General features: G+C 41.2%; 1 protein-coding gene across 1 annotated transcript in view; it reads right to left on the bottom strand.

Annotated features, from left to right (window-relative positions):
* Positions 1-760: 760 nt before the first annotated feature.
* Positions 761-18,157, bottom strand: part of itga8 (integrin, alpha 8) — a 38,712-nt gene continuing 21,315 nt past the window's right edge. The window contains exons 16-30 of the mRNA XM_039806959.1: positions 14,682-14,737; positions 13,798-13,955; positions 13,517-13,648; positions 12,608-12,675; positions 11,911-12,058; positions 11,053-11,145; positions 8,182-8,261; positions 7,611-7,691; positions 6,387-6,492; positions 5,073-5,231; positions 3,149-3,265; positions 2,949-3,062; positions 2,552-2,653; positions 2,346-2,468; positions 761-2,259 (exon numbers count right to left, since the gene is read on the bottom strand). Of these exons, the coding sequence (XP_039662893.1) occupies positions 2,170-2,259; positions 2,346-2,468; positions 2,552-2,653; positions 2,949-3,062; positions 3,149-3,265; positions 5,073-5,231; positions 6,387-6,492; positions 7,611-7,691; positions 8,182-8,261; positions 11,053-11,145; positions 11,911-12,058; positions 12,608-12,675; positions 13,517-13,648; positions 13,798-13,955; positions 14,682-14,737 (1,627 nt within the window). The 3' untranslated portion in view covers positions 761-2,169. The remainder of the gene's footprint in view (positions 2,260-2,345; positions 2,469-2,551; positions 2,654-2,948; positions 3,063-3,148; positions 3,266-5,072; positions 5,232-6,386; positions 6,493-7,610; positions 7,692-8,181; positions 8,262-11,052; positions 11,146-11,910; positions 12,059-12,607; positions 12,676-13,516; positions 13,649-13,797; positions 13,956-14,681; positions 14,738-18,157) is intronic.

Below are 18,157 nucleotides of genomic sequence, written 5' to 3' on the forward strand. Positions count from 1 at the left end.
ACATATCACATTCAAGTTAGATGTGCGATGAGAGTGATTCACTCTCTGAGGGTTAATATCTGTATTCTCTCAGTCGGTGCGACAAATATTTGAGAAACATGAGCATCTACAGCTCCCAAAAGCCAAGAACTTGCGATGTTGTCAGGTATGTGGTGTAAAGTCTGAGGCTGCTGAGAATGAATTTGGGGAAATGACAAGTTTATCAGTGAAAGTTTTATGTCTCAGAACTGAAAACACACCTTAAGATTAAACATTTTGTGGCTCCACAAAATCAAACTCCCACAATGCATTACAGACTTAGACTATACAAGCTTTATTCTTCTCAGTTAATTAGACCTTCTAAACCCTTAACAGACAAGTATTTCCACCAACTCATTGCTTAGTAATATTATATACTGATATTAAGGATCATCACTACAGTTGTGTTCAAGTCATCGCCACCAGAGGTCCCTGTCCTGCTTCACATATGTTCTTCACATTTTACTTACTGTGCTGCTCCTCCAGAAAACAGTTATACAGGTTAATTTCTACACTGCACCACCTGGGGGAGCGAGAGTCCTTCGTCTGAGGTGGAAAAGTCGTTATTAGATATGATTAACTACAAAAGATTCTGAAAAGACGTGGCTTCAGACGCTATTACAACTCTATGTAAGTCTATCCATTTGTTCTTTGATTCAAACATTTTCAAAGCATGTTAAAATAGAGCAACTAAATGCAATACAAACATGTAGTATAAATGAAATATGCTAAACACAGCACGTTTCAATTTCTAATTATTTAATGTTTTTGTGGTCTTTTTGCTACAAAATGCAATGATGATTTCACTCTCTAACTCCATGTTGGAAAGGACAATGTACAGTTCAGTTACATACTATTGCAATAGCAAAGAATGAGAATGTATAATCAAACAACACTTTATTCTGATAAAACTTCACACTTGATACGAAAACCATGTACGACTCAAACATGACACATTAAAGGTTAATTTTAAATTCAGGGTGCTGTTGATGCCCTGACCGCTTTGTTCTGCCTGCCTGTGCACAATATGATACGATAATATCAGATAAGCAAATGACAACATTAAACACACTGTTAAATGCCATACGGTACATGCAGTGTTGCACACAGTCTCAGACTGTTTACAATGTGTTTTTTTGATATGGACTGTTTATCTTTACAGCTAGTTTTTGAAGTCTTATCAACTGCCATGTTAGAAAAAATAACAGGCACAAACCTTGAAGTAGCAGGGCAGGGCTTCTGCTGTGGAGATATGGAAGAGATATAAAGTTTCTTTAAAGATAAAACTCTAAACTCATTCTATCAAGACAATAATAAGTTAGTTATTTGTCTTCTCACTTTTCGAAACTTATATGGTGGGTTTTACTGTAAACCCGTGTTCAGCAACACAAATATCTAATATACCAATTAATACATAAACAATGGAAACATTAAGCTCTAATAAAAAAAAATGCCAGTGTAAACAAGCTTCAGTATCACGCAACGCCCAAATATTGCACATACATTCATAAATATAGACAAGACATCAACTTTGTGCCTTTGTGTTTATGCATGTGGCTGCATCTGTGTGTGTGTTTGTGATAAATCTGTATACAGCCAAGTTAGAAGAACACTAGGATAAATTAAATCAGGTGGGGAAATAATTTCATAACTGACTGATTTCATAACAAGAGGCACCTAATAGACACACACACATATGTACAGTACCTACAAGCACACATATACACATACACACACACTCTCACACTCACGAAAGCACTTGTGCAGAGATCTCAAGTCTCTTTGTGCCTCACTTACACAGACACACAGAAATGTTCAGAAACGTTTAAAGCATTGTCTTCACAACAAAGTCCATTTTGTCTTCAGTTCTGGTGCTTCATCACAATGGATACATAAACAATGGACATGTGTGTGTGATTGAGCCTGTTAAGTGTGTTTTGGTCCCACTCTGTCTGGTTTGAACCTTGTTCTTTGGTCCCAGTGTGTGTGGCGCTGAAGTCTTCATATTGTCAGTTTAATTTGAGGCAGAAGACCTCCAGCCAAGGAACATAGGGTTCAACTAATACAGATCTCAGATCTGATTTAAGTTACTCAGAAGGTGCACGTCCCTCCCAAACCACAGTCCTCCAATAAGAAGCTATCACATGTCGTCTAGGCATCCCCTGTTTGATCACATGTCAGCTGCTCCTGGTCGGAGACGTCATCGTCAGCTGGTGGACGCGCCCGGTCAAAGAAACCACACTGAGGGGATCACATTAAACCATTAGTGTAATATTGGATAATCCAACTACCACAAGGAATGCTGGATAATGTTAGCGTGTGTGTACCTTCCACATGGCTAATGTTAGCATGGCCAGCACCAGCAGCCCCAGCAGTATGGCCAGGATGATGACCCAAAGTGGAACAGCAAACGACACGTCAGGAGTCCCCCATACCACCAGTGTCCCCATCTGCAGGACACAGAGAGATACAGTTAGGCTTTTGTAGGTGCTGATACATGTCTCACACACTTCTGTTACTGCCCGCATCGTACCGAGGTGGTGTGTTGCGGCAGGGTGGAGGGTTGGATGCGGTAAGGCATGGCTGTGACCATGAAGGATACGGTAGAGTTGAGGATGTAGGGGTCGTTACGCCGCTGTAAGACAAATATAACATTATTATCTAAAAAGTACAATTTGACCAATCATATATTTTAATTATTATGCTGGTTTGTAAGACATTTAGTTTGAACTTTAAACCTTAGCTTTTAAGCCAACATCGGCTCTAAAGTACTCAATAAAATGATAATTTGAACATCTACATTTCCATGACAACTGGGCAAACTCAATCTGCTCAAAAACTCCAGAACTGCTTCTAAATGGACCTTATTGTGAAATTCACAACTGCTGTTTCAATCAAAAATGTTCAATAACGCAGGTGAAGACACTGACCTGCAGGAAAGTGTGAGCCCAGAGTCTCGAGCGAATCTTGACCACTGCGCTCTGCCCACGATCCAACCGGCCAACGATACACATGATCCTCAGACATGAGATATTGGTGCAGTTCTGCGGAGAGACATTACACACTTGTGAATGATTTGGTTTAGTTTCTTGAGAGAATGTACATGTATGTACATGTATGTGAGGCTCACCAAAGTTTTACCGCTATAACTCTCAGCGGCAGTGACGGCTCGTTTTTGGCGGTGAGAATGAGCGCTCATGTTCCTCAAGAAACCCAATAATTCAGGTGTATCCTGGAGAGAGGAAATCTGAAAGAGAAAAGGAGAGTTGTTTCAGTAATTCAAATGGAAATGGGAGACGATGAAGCAGAAAACAAAGGAAAATGAATGCTAAGTTGCTGCTCTGCTCATAGTCCTCTCTTTTATCTTCAAACGTTCCTTCTACAGCATGTGTTTGGGCCTTTTGAGGACAGATATTACATCCTGATTATCACATATTGGCGGTTTAGTGTGGTCTGTGTAGCATATGGGCTCTGATACAGCCCAGACAGCCAAGGAGATGGGGGAATCTGAGGACAGAGAATGCTTGTAAAGTAAGATTTTAAAGATGTATTAAGAGATGTAATAAAATGACACAAAATCACTAGCTGTGGAAACGTGTGACATTTAGCGATCTGATCAAAAGGTGGTTTGTAGGTTGAAGGATTTAAAGAGATTTTATTTCCTGATTGCAGCTCATACAGTCAAGCTGACAGCAACAAAAAGAGTGACAACAGACAACCAACGAGACTGAATGACCCGAGTCACAGCTTACAGATATCAGATTGATAATAGCTAAATATTTTCATTGATTCTTCACTGGGAGTCTGGCTTCTGACAGAGGCCTGTGAGAGCAAACATATTTTAATATGACTTGCTTATTATTCTCAACTAATTTTGGAATTGCAGCATAGCAACAACAGTTGTCTCTTTTTCGTCCTGCAGCTCAGTAGGTAGCAGCTGCAGGAACAGGCCACAGATGACAGTAACTAGGTTTGTAAATGTATTACTGTAAAATAAATATTTTACTAAATGGCACCTTGCTAAAATGTCTCACCATACTGTGTCCCACATACAGGGCACCTAGGTGGCATATAGACCAAAACAATGGCTTGCCAACACAGGGGAGTGGTGCCTCCAGTTTGCCCAGGCTCTCCAACAATACATATGGCAATGTTGGCGGGTGGGAAGCTGGTAGGGAAACATGTCCTTGTTTCTGCAATAGTGGCTTCTACCGGTCAGTCAGCTGGGCTGACACTATTGATTATTTTTCATTTAATATATTTTCAGATGTATTGATTAATCATTAACTATGAAATGTTGGAACATAACTAATGTATGTCACAAGGTACCAGAGCTCAAACTGACAAATTAATTATTTTGTCTGAGCAACAATAAAGAACCCAATAGTATTCAGTTTAAGATAACATGAGGCTGTACGCTCCTCACTGCCAACACAGGGGGAAAGAAGACTGCTGACCCAGTGTGTATCAATCGGTCCAGTCTACACAGAGGGATTGACAGTGACAGGGACACTGGGAGATGTTAGCAAATTGGAAATGACAGAAAATGAAAAAAACTCTGACCTTTAACCACATGCTGTGTATCCAACTCATTGTGTTTATATAAGCTCAGCGTTTCACTTTGACATAATTATGCATTTTTTGAAATCACTGCATGTTTTCTTTATAAATTACTCTACAGATGATATCATAGATATTGGAAACTATTCCAGCTCAAATTTTTGCTAAAAAGCATAATACTCCTACCCCTATCGTTTTGAGCCAACTGGCAAAGAACATGGAAAGCCTTCAGAACAACGGGTACAATTATGTTTTAAATAAGCGGGTATAAATAATGGAGAAATGGATGGATGAATGAGCCGCTAGCACTATAATAAATTAAAGTCTGAAAATGCATTTGGTCCGGTGGTTTCATAGAAAAGTGGAGAGAAATACTATGAATTTTTTTTTTCACTGCACCCAATGTGTCCAGAATTATATATTTGGGTCTTGAAGCTTTTGAATATGTGTCTGTATGCATAAGCGTGTATAATGTTCATATATTGTCGTGTTACCTGAAGGCCAAGTGGGTTGAGGCTGGTGTTCGTCCGGCAGCTAATTGGTCCGTCAGTTTGAATCTCCATGGCATACAGCAGGTTTTCATCACGGAAACGGGAAGGCCAGCCGACCTGAAGCTCAGCCTCCCTAATACTGCTGGGACCAAAGTTATGGAGCTGGAGACAGAGAGGGGGAACAGAAAAAAGAAACGCAGACAGTTGTCAGTATTGTGCTCACTTTTAGCTTATTAGTAGGTCTCAAGTGACTGAGGCTATAATTAGGTTATCATAACTGTGGGATGATGACACAGGCCACCTGTGTTTTGAGTGAAGATAATACTCATCCAGCCTTCAGTCACTGGGGATTGAAATACAAGACAAGTAAAACCTACAGCATCACCTGGCTCATCATTCACATCAAAATGAGGATAAATGAATTTTGAGCCTAAATGGACCATCAATTCAATACCCCCCACACACACACACACACACACACACACACACACACGCACACGGTCATTAACACTAAAGCAAGTCATCCAAACAGGACATGATCCTGGTGCTGCAGGGCAAGAATTCTGGAATAGCTAAAAAAACTCTGTCCTCTCTAACTAGAAGCAGCTGCCAACTGGGAAAAGTACCGCAAATGAAAATCATTATCAGCTGCAGGACAGGCCAGACGCGGCTGCACTCCGCTTCAATGAAGCAGCCGTCCTTTAAAACAAAAAAAAATCACATGTATGCTGCACACAAGCACATACCCCTATTGTAAACTGTCGCCAGTCTGTCTGCCATCCTCCCTCCTTCTATCTAGTTGTCTGTACCTCTGTTTGACCTTGTTTTTCCTCTCAGTGGTTATTACTCATTACACTGTGTCCAGTCTTAAGAACTATCCTCTTTCCCTTCCTTCCTTCTCCCTCCTTGCCTTGCTCCCTATTCCCTTCTCTGTTTTTCCCGCCCTTCACAGCAGTAATTACTTCTGAGCTGGAGACCTTTGATCAGCCAGAGCCCAATTCTTTATAGAGCTACTGCTTTTACTGTGTGTGTGTGTGTGTGTGTGTGTGTGTGTGTGTGTGTGTGTGTGTGTGTGTTGCTGTTTACTTCACCTTTCACAGCCCCCCCCTTGCTGTAGCCTAATTTCCCACAACCCTCCCACACCTATTTTTCTTTTCTTTTCATCTTACTGTAAAGGGGCGCTATGCAGTGTTGGCCATTTCTTCGCTTTTTGCTTGCAGGTTAACAAAATAAAACCTCTGCTTTCTACTTCTTCAACTCATCATCTCTGAGTACACCTCTACATTAGCTGTGTTTTGATGAAGGGCCTGCATTTACCTCATAGATGTGTGTAACTTGTGGTCCCACATCGTCCTCTTTGACAGGCTTCTCTTTGGGTTCCCAGCGTGGGAATGGCAGCACCACTTGAGAGGGATGAGACACCCTGAAGAGAGAAAAAACAGCTCAGTGACACTGATGCATATACACACTGATAGGCTAAATATAATACTCACTGACAATATGAATGTTGACATTGTTATTGGTCACTGTGTTCATTTACTAAAGTTTTTTTTTTTTACAGTTGCATTAGGAATTAATAGATAGACTTTTGGAATTCCATGTCTGGAAGATAAACACTCAGTGGTCACTTTATTAGCTACACCTGTAAAATCTATTACAATTCAATACAACAGTTCAGCCATAAATTCTACCTTAATGAAGTTTATAATGTTCAGTTTATAATTGACATGGTTGGAAATTTGAAAATTATAAGTTTATTATTGAGATTACAGTTAAAGGTGGTGTTGTACTGGACATTATATTGAGAGGTGGTCAGAATATTAGAAACACCTCTCACCTCACTCAGCACTGCTGCAAAGCTGATTCATTTCATGACACCATTCTGAAGCTTGTCAAAGTAGTCTGACCTAAGTGGGCAAAACATGTTTGGCCCTAACTGGTGGCGTAATGTTTGTAAGCTACATGGGCAGCAATTGAGATAGTTTAGCAAAAAGCCACACCCCGTGACAAACCCAACTACCCTATCTTACTTTGGTTAATTTTCACATTCATAACTGTGATTTAGCATTCAAAATGCAAGATGGACACAGCTGAGGCAGGACACTTTCACAGTAAACACAGGAACTTGTATGTCCTCCTCTCTCTCATCTGTTTGTATGTTCAACTGACCACACCCAAACAAAGCCATGCGAGGCTCCAAGCTTTGAAGTGTGTGTGTGTGTGTGTGTGTGTGTGTCTGTGTGTATCAGTGGGCATATGGGCATCCATGAACATGTCAAAGCCTTACAAGTATCCCATGTGCACATAATTAGTTCAAATGTATTTCTAGAAATGTGTTTTCAGGCTGTCTTCAATCTGTATATAAACATGCCCCGCAAATTTAAACAATATAAAAGGAGCAATGATATCCTGCAAACACCAAAAAGTTTAGACTGAAACCAGATCAAGTGTCGCGTGAAACAGACACTGGCAACAAAGAATGTTGTCACTGTGTTTCGGAGAAGACGCCATGCTCTCACTCTGCAAAGATGCTTGACTCACCCACGTAAATCGAGTTGAGCTTTGGCAATGATGGACAGATTCAAAATGACTGGGTTGCTGTCGGAGTTATCTTTGTTGGAGCTGTGGAGAGATTCACAGGGAGATTAAATAAAGGCATGAAACAAAACACACTGACTATGCCTTCTGTGTCTATTTGCTAACACTACACAGGAGGCTGTGATAAAAAATGTGTGAATGCAAAAGCTCATACTAAAGCTGTATTTTTATGTTCAGCTGATTCCAAGAACAATTTCCCTGGCAGCGGTCTTGGCCAACATTTAACCGTCTGTGTCTAGTGACGTGATGTATCAAAATCAATTGAAAGAAGCAAACAGTGAACACGTTGTGTAGAACTTGTCTCCTTTTTGGTGTTCCTCTGGGCCATCTGTCTTCTTCTGTCTGTGCGGTTAGTTGCATCAAACCACAGCAACGGGATCAGGACAGACACAGAACTTATTTACATGGCTCAAACGAAAGACAAACAGCTCTTTGTGTGTGTGTGTGTGTGTGTGTGTGTGTGTGTGTGTGTGTGTGTGTGTGTGGGCTGCGTGAGAGTTGGTGGGTGTGTCACCTGTGGATCTGTAGCTCAAAGCTGATCTTTGGTCCGGCATCCTCCAGCCTTTGGACAGAAAACCTCAAACCAACAGACAGCTGGGCGAGAGTGTGGAGAAAATGCAAAAAAGAGAGAAAATGTATAAAAAAAACATGTGACAGAAGAAAGAGGACAGTTAAAGAGAAATGACAGAGAGGAAAGAAAGACAGAAATAAGATGCATCTGTACATCAAAGGCCACATCATGTTTAAAGTGACCAGTAACAGACAGTACAATTCCTGTTAACTACACCCCCCCTCTGTTGTTACATAGGCAGAAGATCATGTGTGTGTTGTGTGTGTGTGTGTGTGTGTGTGTGTGTGTGTGTGTGTGTGTGTTGACAACAGAAAAATTCTAAAATCTGAGGAAATCCAGACTACATACGCTTAAAAGCTAAAGTTAAGTTTCTTATCTCTCCCCTGTTTAAATCTCCTGTCCTCTAGATTACCTCAAAACACGTGGAGGATTAATTTCATCATACACTGTATGTGTGTGTGTACGTGCTTGTCCCTGTGTGACAGTGTGGACGCGCATGTGCACATGTGCATGTGAGCTCTACTGAACAACAGGTCAAACACATGGTTCAGAGAGGGAAATGACAGCATGCAGACTTGACACTTCACAAGGCAGGCCTGCGGGGGGTGAGGCTGGGGTGCGGAACTACAAAGTCAGCCAGGAAAGATCTAAAGAGACCAAATGAGTATGAGTCGTTCGAAGAGAAGACGTCACTATCAGCTATGATAGAACAGCCCAACAAAAGTCTGAAGAAGTCAACAGTGTCTCTTAAAAATCTGTCTTTTGAGCATCACACCCCAGCTTGAAAGGTGGTGGTTAAAAGTTTGTAGTTTTGCCCTTTAGAGTGAAAAGCAGCTGTGGTCAGCTTGAATTTATGTTGGTTACAATGGATTGTACATTTTCACGGTGAAGAAAAATCATCAAAACATCCACAGAAACTTCTCAAAGCACTTTTGCAATGTTGTCCACATTCTCCACTGTATTTTTATTTCAAATAAATAACTATGATTTTGCCATAATATTGCTAAATGCACGGCTTCTGTGTTGGGTTATGGCCCTCCTTGAAGCCACAAAGCTTTCCCACAAACAATGTATTTAACCACATTTTAGCAAACGTTGATTCTTTAAAACAATGCTGAGAGAAGCGGTTTATGCTGAAGCAGTCGTTTGAGAAGTTTCTAAAGGCTTTATAATACTTTTTGTCAGCAATACAAAGTTGTCACCACTGGCATCCATTGGAACCAGTAAGAATTCAACTGACCACTGTGTCACTGTGCTTAAAGAGGAATTAAACACTTTTAACTTTTAATAGCCACCTACAGGGCTTTGCTCAAAGACATTTTAAATGGATTGACAATTAAATGTAGGGCTGTGGGATATGGCTGAAATTAATGTCACAATTTAAAAAAATCGATTTTCTTTTTTCAATATCGACATATATTCCAATATAACAAATGTAACTTGAACGTAACAGTAAATGCAGTGAGCCATGTTACACTCTCATACATTAAATGAGACCAAACTCGAACTTCACATGTGTAAAGCAAAAACTTGTAACTCATAAAGTAAAAGTAAAAATTGTACTTTTCAATTCTATTTTGCTTGGAATAAAAAATATAAACACTAGAATTTTGCAAAACAGTAAGACAATATGATTAAATCACCACAATAGGATTCCAGTGACGGTCGATAGATGATTATTTAAATTATTGCCATATGGGTCATTCATTGATTGCTATCAAAGTGTTGGTAAAATATGCTAAATTCTGCTTAATGCCACCAAAGCTCATCAAACTATGAAATAAAGACAAGCAGATGGACATACTGGAGCCAAAAACAGCTTTCCTTCAGGCATGTACCTTGTACACTGACCCTGCTCAGTGAGGCACTACAGCTGTGTCATGTGGCACAGGGAATGAACTCCAGTGATGAGAAGTATTTCGTTGCACAATATAACTACAGTCTGTATGGGGTACATGGAAGTATGTTCTGCATAAGCTCATGGATTCCTGAATGTCCAATGGGGCAAGGAGAGAGTTAAATATGGGAAACATCTGGACGGCGAGGGAGCACACACAAACACACATGCACGCACGCACGTATGTACGCGCACACACACACACACACACACACACACACACACACACACACACACACACACACACACACACACACACACATACGTGCCTTGTCCCTTTCACATGCCTTGTTGTGCTCTCCTCCCCCAACAGTGAAACATGACCACATAATTGATTTATCAGTATACCATGTGTCACCTCCAGAACTCAAACGCACCCCTGTGCCGGCTTTGACACCTTTAGAAAAACCCTATATTCACAGTTATACACACACTTACTGTAATCACACACACACACACACACGCAAACACACTGAACCACATGTTACATGCTTGGTGGCACACATAAGTACACTGGTGTGGTAGAATTTCATGTAGGAAAGGACCACTCTTTAGTTTACAAAGCCCTGACTTCCTGCATGTGTCATCCATCCAAGAGCTAAATGGATTATTATTATTACACACTGCTCACATACTTATGCACGCGCGTGCGCGCACACACACACACACACACACACACACACACACACACACACACACACACACACACACACACACACACACACTCACATTGAAAGTGAAGTATAGTCAAAATGTGTGGAATGAGGGTCAGGGTGATGATCAGTAATCATAGGAAACCATCAATCAGTGTGAATTAACCTGAGGAGTAACAGTCGCAGCTTCTTAGCATGGACGTTTGAAAGGGATGCTTTACTGAAAAAGTGTGTAGATTTGTGCTTTTGTGTGTAAAAACTCACCTCTGTTCCAGCCACCATTGGGTTCCCGAGGTCACACACCACCATTCTGGACTCATTGACCATCTTGTACTCACAGTTTAGCTGAGACAGGGACTAGAGAGGAGAAAGGAGGAGGAGAGAGAAAAAGACAAGAAGTACAGTGAGTGAGATGATGAGGAAAAAGTAAAGAAAGAGACAAATAGGGAGCATTGAGAGTCAAGAGGGGAAAGAAAAGAACAATGGAGGGACGTATAACACCATCAAAGGGGGAAGGGAGCGAGGGAGTGAAAAAAAGGGAAGGGGTGGGAGGGGGAAGGAAGGAGAGGAAGAGTGATGAATGCTCTGACAGTAACAACCTCATCAATCAAACAGCACCATTAGACACTCATTAGCACGCGCACACACACGCACGCACGCACGCACGCACGCACGCACGCACGCGCGCGCGCGCGCGCGCACGCACACACACACACACACACACACACACACACACACACACACACACACCACACACACAAACAAACAAAACACACACACACACACACACACACAAACACAGCAGTTGACCCTATCCATTTCTGTGGCCACTATTGCAGCTTGTAAATCATAATAGGGGCTTTTGGGCTGTTGCTAGTAAAGCACAGCCTGCTGATAGCCTCGTCTTAATCACTCCAAACAAACACACAGCAAAGACACAACAGGATGTGACGTCATAGTGTAACTGCAGCCTCAAATAGCTCCCTTGGACCATGCTTCAATCATGATTAGACAATTGCCTCAATCCTATATGTCTATTTTCAGTATCCACCCTTTTGGCCCTTAATATAAAAAAACTGATTTCAGCCAAATGCATGTGTAAGTGTGTGTTACAGTAATTACCTCCACCCTGCGTGTAACTCCAATATAGTCAGCTTCTGGTGGTATCAGTGTGTGGAGCTCTGTCTCATAGGCTCCCTCTCCTCGGTTCATTGCAGTGATAGTCAACATGACCAGATTGTCATCTCCAATCACCAGCTCGGAGCGGTCCCTGTGTGTTTTATAAAAATAAAAATAAAAATGAAAACAGTGCACAAAGAAAATTACTGTTTTCAGTCATGTAGAGGACACTGAGAATAAACACTTTGCTGCAGTTACATAAAAATTATCCCCAACTCCTGTCCTGTTTTTTGTTTTTGTTTTTCTGCATGGAATGCAATGTGTGTGTGTGTGTGTGTGTGTGTGTCAGTCAGTAGAGGGTGACGTTTGTATAACGCTGCCATGGAGATATCATACAGCTGGAAACACTATAGAGAGTAGGTTAATTCAACACACACACACACACACACACACACACACACACACACACACACACACACACACACACACACACACACACACACACACACACACACACACACACACACACACCACATGGTAAATGGAACTATAATGTGAGCAACTTCAGTGTAAACTTTGCTCATTGTGTGAAGAATAACAGACATATTTTCCTTGGTTTAGCCGTGTGTGCATGTGTTCTGTGTGAAGTGTTGAGTGTTTACAGGTTGAGGTCGGGGGGGTGTAGCCGTGTCAGTCTTACATGCTAGCAGAGAGCTGGAGGTCGGGGATACAAATATTGTCGTCACCGCAGTCCAGAAGAATGTAGGCCTGAGAGGAAGAGGGGCACAGAGAGGGGGACTGTCGTGAGAAAACTGTTGAGGTATATGGAAATAATCATGAAACTAAAAATAGAAATAAACGTAAGTTGGACATACCAGGATGCAGGTGCTGTATACATACTCATAACATGCACACTAGAGTTTTGCTTTCCAGTCTTACAGAATACATTTTGGGTTGGATTTGGTTATTTTAAAATGTCATTTTGTAATGAAATGTGTTTTCTTCCTCTCTCTCTGTGGTTTCTATACTCTTAACTACACTACACTTGGACCTAAAAGTGGAAGCATGCAATGTGTTTCACATGATCTTTATGAGGCTTGTTTGACAAACATATAGTTTTATGTTGGTCCAGATTTGAGTTTTTAGCCATGGTTAATTGAGCTTGATATTATTATTAAGTAAAGCAGAAGATTTTTGTGTGTGTTTGAGGTAAGCATTTTTGTCAAATAATGAAATATTTGAGTCTCAAATTTGGCAGTAAGTGCTCAGAGATGGGCTTAGTCTAGTTAAGTAAATGTTATTTATTTAACCCAATATCACAAATCACAAAATTGCCTCAAGGGGCTTAACAATCTATCCAGCATATGACACCCTCTATCTACAGACATCCGAGTCAGGTAAAGAAAAACTCCCCAAAAGAATTCCTTTAACTGGGGGAAAAGAAGAAACCCCAGAAAGCGCAACAGAGGAGGGATCCCTCTTCCAGGAGTGACAAATATGCAATAGATGGAACCAAAATAGCCAAATCACAATATGGAAAATCAGGACAATATTATACTATATATGCACAATATTATGCTTATTTAGTATATCAAGTATATATACTGACATGCTCTTGAAGGAAGGTGCTGCTGTAATGGTTGAGGACAGGTGGAAGGTTTTGGCCATGAGTGGGTGGAGCCAAGCTGTAGTTCAGAGCCAGTGAGATTGGGGTCAATTTGTCCCTAAAATCATCCTCCTCCTAAAAGAGCAACAGAAAGTGAGGTTAGACATGTGCAGTTAGTCAACTTTGTTTGGTTGAAATGGAAACAGGTGGGAAGCTGATGTAAGATACACAACATTATGCAATGCTCATACATTTTTGTTTGTGTATGTGTGTGATTTGCTCACTCTTAGGTAAATGGTGTAGCTCAGGCATGCACGTGGGCGGTTGTGTCCCAATTTTAGGAGCCCTGTGCGCTGAGGCTGCTGCGTGTCCAGGAACAGAACCCTCTTAACTCCGCCCCTGGTGCCTTTCAACCAATCCAGCTGCAGCTCTGCTCTCAGATCTGGACAGAAGGTAATGATGCAGAGGTGGAGATGGATGGAGAAGTGAGAGGAAAGAAGGTGGAGGGTGGGGGTGTGGCCTTGACCAACTGCCACTTTGCTCATTTGAAAGCCATGATGTCTCTCTCTCTCATGGGTGGGCCAAATTCTCTGGGCAGGCAAAGCAGAGAAAGGGGAGGTAACCTTGCTCCTTATGAGCTCATAAGGAGGAAGATTCCAGATCGGCCCATCTGAGCTTTCATTTTCTCAAAGGCAGAGCAGGATACCCAGGGCTCGGTTTACACCTATCGCCATTTCTAGCCACTGGGGGACCATAGGCAGGCTGGGGGAACGCATATTAATGTTAAAAACCTCATAAATTTAAACTTTTCATGCCATGGGACCTTTAACTGTTGAGTCCACATGGTACAATCCCTTTATATGTACACAACTTTCCATTAGTCTCAAAGTAAGGAGCCATTTGTAGGCGTTTTATTCTACACAGCATCATTAGACAGTGGAAACAATGTACTTTACATCTTCCCTCTCTGTGTCTGTCTACTCTATTCTTCTTTTCATCCTGCCTCCTGCTTTTGTTCCACTCTGATCGGTGCAGCAGAGCTGCAGTTTCACAGCAGGAAACTCTAATGAGATGTACATTGGAGCTGGCTCTGACTGCTGTCCCACCCTCTGTGCTTTTCCCCGTTGCCTCCCTCTCTCATTTCACCACATTGTGCAAAGCTGCTTACCTACAGAGTTGGGGATCCCCACTCCACTCACTGCTGCACACACGTCCACCTTCAGACTGGAGGAAGAGAAAGAGATAGACAAGAGAGAGGGAGAAGATTGTGATAGCTGTTAACATATTGTGCATGATCAACACATTATTAGGACACCCTACATGTCTATTGACCTACATGATGTAGGTCAATAGACATTGTGGATGAAAGGTGAACAAAATGCACAGGTGCAAATATTTAGAGTCCAAGCCACTCATGATATCATCATATCATACAAGTACAAGTAAATATAATAAGAGTTTTTCATAAAATGGCTTGGTAAACTATTAAAATATTCTAAAGTACAGATGATAAAAATTTGGACTGGTTGCTTAATTTGGATGTTTTATACTTACCTAACTTTGTCTCCAAAGTTTTGGAACAGAAGGCAATAAGTAGTTTTTAATTTGTCTTTACTGTGATTTCTCTTGTAGGTCACAATTGCATTATGCTGTTATTAATGCTTAGTTATTAGGTAGTTTAGTCTGAGGTCTGATGTAAATTGGAACCATTAATTTTTAGACTTTAGCATTATTTAAAAATGTATGCAGTGCATTCTGATTGTGGTTTCTGTTAATTTGTGGTCAATACAGGCTGGTCATATTTGTATTCATAACCAGCATGAGTTGTGTGGTTAATGCACAACAGAAATTAGGTGGTGGTCACAGCAGTGACTTATTTGGAAGAAATTATGACTGCACACTAAGTTCCAATTATGTTATTCATTCATTGCAGACAACCACACTATTCCTTCATATTTGTATGCATGACAAAATCATAAAAACACAAACTATATGACTAAATAAACTGCCCATAAGCAAGACATTTATTCCTTCCTGTGCTCCTGGGGGCAGTGGGAAATACCGCTGAGGGCCCTGTGAGCCCCTCAATTAGACACACAGACATGGGAGACTGGGAAACATTTCTGCATTTCCTCTATTTCAGTGTGTATGCATGTATGTGTAAGAATGTGTGTATGTGTGTGTTTGTGTGTTATCACCTCTTTAATCAAGAACAGGAAAGTGACTCCCACACAGGGAGCTCTGTACTGTTAATATGCACTAATCTGAGGAAGCTTACAGACGCAACGCTCCTGATTCTGAAGACTATAGCAATATGAGGCACAGGCTAAATTACTTCATGTGATTATTGTTTGTTTGGTTTCAGTCCTCAAACCCCATCATCCAAAAAGCAGATGTTGCGAATGCTCGTGTGTTTGTTAATAATTAGGATCCCTATTATATGACACAATAATGATGAGCTAGTTTTCCTGGGTTCTGAATGTGTGTGATGCAGATGTGAGTTTGTGTGTGTGATAAAATACAGGTTTCTATTTTAAAAATTGCTCCCTGAAGTCATTTGACCTCGCCAGGTGGTTTAATGTGTGTTTAATATGTGTTGCATGTAAGCATATATAGTTTTTTTGTGTTTTGGGTGTGTGTTCTCAAGTGTGACTCTAATAAGCACTGTGTGTCAACCTTAAGTGTATGCTGTCAGAAATGAACCCCATTTTACTGACACCAGCTCTTTTGCTTGCTTAGTCATTACTGTATGTAATTTTCCCCAAAATGCATCTGTACTCTACCACCGTACACAGTGCTAGCTGGCCCTCCCTGCAAACAGGAACACATAAATCCCTTCCCCGACTACCCCGGGTACGCTTAATGAGTAAGAACGTTCAATTCAAGACTGGTCATTAAGTAGCTTCCCCTCCTTTTCCACCATTCCTTCATCCATCTAGCTCCAGTTTGTGCCTCTCATGTATCACCATTATATTCGAGTCACATAGTCAAGAATCTGATTTTCTGAAAAATCATTTTTCTGCAATCTTTAAAAAACCCAAAAGGTCGCTTTTTGGCCACTTGGGGAAAACAGAAACAAGCTGTGAACACATTGACATACAAACACCTCTAGTAATCTCTATAAACAGATATCTGTATATGAATGTAGAATCTGTAAGCAACGGAACAAGATGTTGGTATCTGAAGCATTCTGGTTTTCGTTTGTAGTGTGTTTGTAGTGTGTTTGTAGTCTGAGTGGTATTGACCCATCATGATTGTGCAGGCTTAGGTTGTGCAGGTAGACTGTCTGTGTGGAGAATAAAATAGGCGGAACACATTGGTGGAAATGCAATCTTGGGACCCATCGGCTATTGTCGATGATGATTTAGCCTTCTATATTATTTTTTCATATGCAGATATCTGTTCATAGACATTAGCTGAAATGTCATCTGGACCTAAAACACCTTCAGAAAGTTAAACTGTAAACAATGACTGGTGCATGGAAGAGAAAGTGTTGGCCCGGATATCTGCTGCCTCTGCCAGGACTCCAGAAATATTTGTCGTTGCCCCCAGAGGCTAGATCGTTGTCAGGCCGATCACCGAGAGATGGCCTCTAAAGTTAAAACATGTTAGTTGCCTTTTTACACATCACCCAGATATGGCGCAACACAAGCATTCATTTGGAGTCGTGTTTCTGTCCACCTGATGAATTTAAGCCCAATATTAAATCTCCTTTCAGCTTTGTTTTTGGTCTCCACCAACTCCTGAGAAAAACATCCTGCTGTTTAGTCGTGAAATACCCTGCTATGTTCACCAGCTAGTTAAAAATATTTGCAAGAAACATAAATATATATCAATTTAACAAAATAAAATGTTACGTTATTATGAACACATTGACCAAGGAGAAATGTAATTTCTGGCTACCATCTTTTAGGGAACAGAGGTGCAATAAAAGTTTAAAAAGCCCACCAAAATTCTTAAAATGACAGAAAGTGTGCAGCGGAGAGAATACTTTCTCATCCAGATGGTTTAAAGAGTCTATGAGAATTCTGGCAATACCTTCAGAACTGCGGTCAGTGTTGTTAAATGACCCTCTCAGTTTTCAATGATCGCTGGGTAATTATTTTTCAAAAAATCTGATGCTTAACCCTGTGACTCAAATGTAATGGGCGGCGAAAAATGGATCTAACCTCCCATCATGCGTCTCTCCAGCTCTCTCCAGACGCAAACGTCCGAAAGCCTTCAGCCCTCAGAAACACAAGAGCCTCAGACATCCCCTTAATTCTACGAGCTGGTGTTTGACTCTCTGCATGTGTGTGTCTGTGTCCTATGTCCTATCTGATTCCATACCTCCGACCCAAACTTTATGGCGGTTTATTTAAATAAGCTGAATTATGTTTTGACAGAATTCCACAGTTTAGTGCTTTCTGTCAATCTGACTCAACCCCTGTTCTCTTTTCACTTGCTGCCAACACTCACACACCACTACACACACACACACACACACACACACACACACACACACACACACACACACACACACACACACACACACACACACACACACACACACACACACACACACACACACACACACACACACACACACACACACACACACTATATGGCAAATAGCCGAGCGCACTTCTCCCATCCAAATAGTCC

Source organism: Perca fluviatilis, chromosome 7 (assembly GCF_010015445.1).
Source record: "Perca fluviatilis chromosome 7, GENO_Pfluv_1.0, whole genome shotgun sequence".
NCBI classification, from domain to species: Eukaryota; Metazoa; Chordata; class Actinopteri; order Perciformes; family Percidae; genus Perca; species Perca fluviatilis.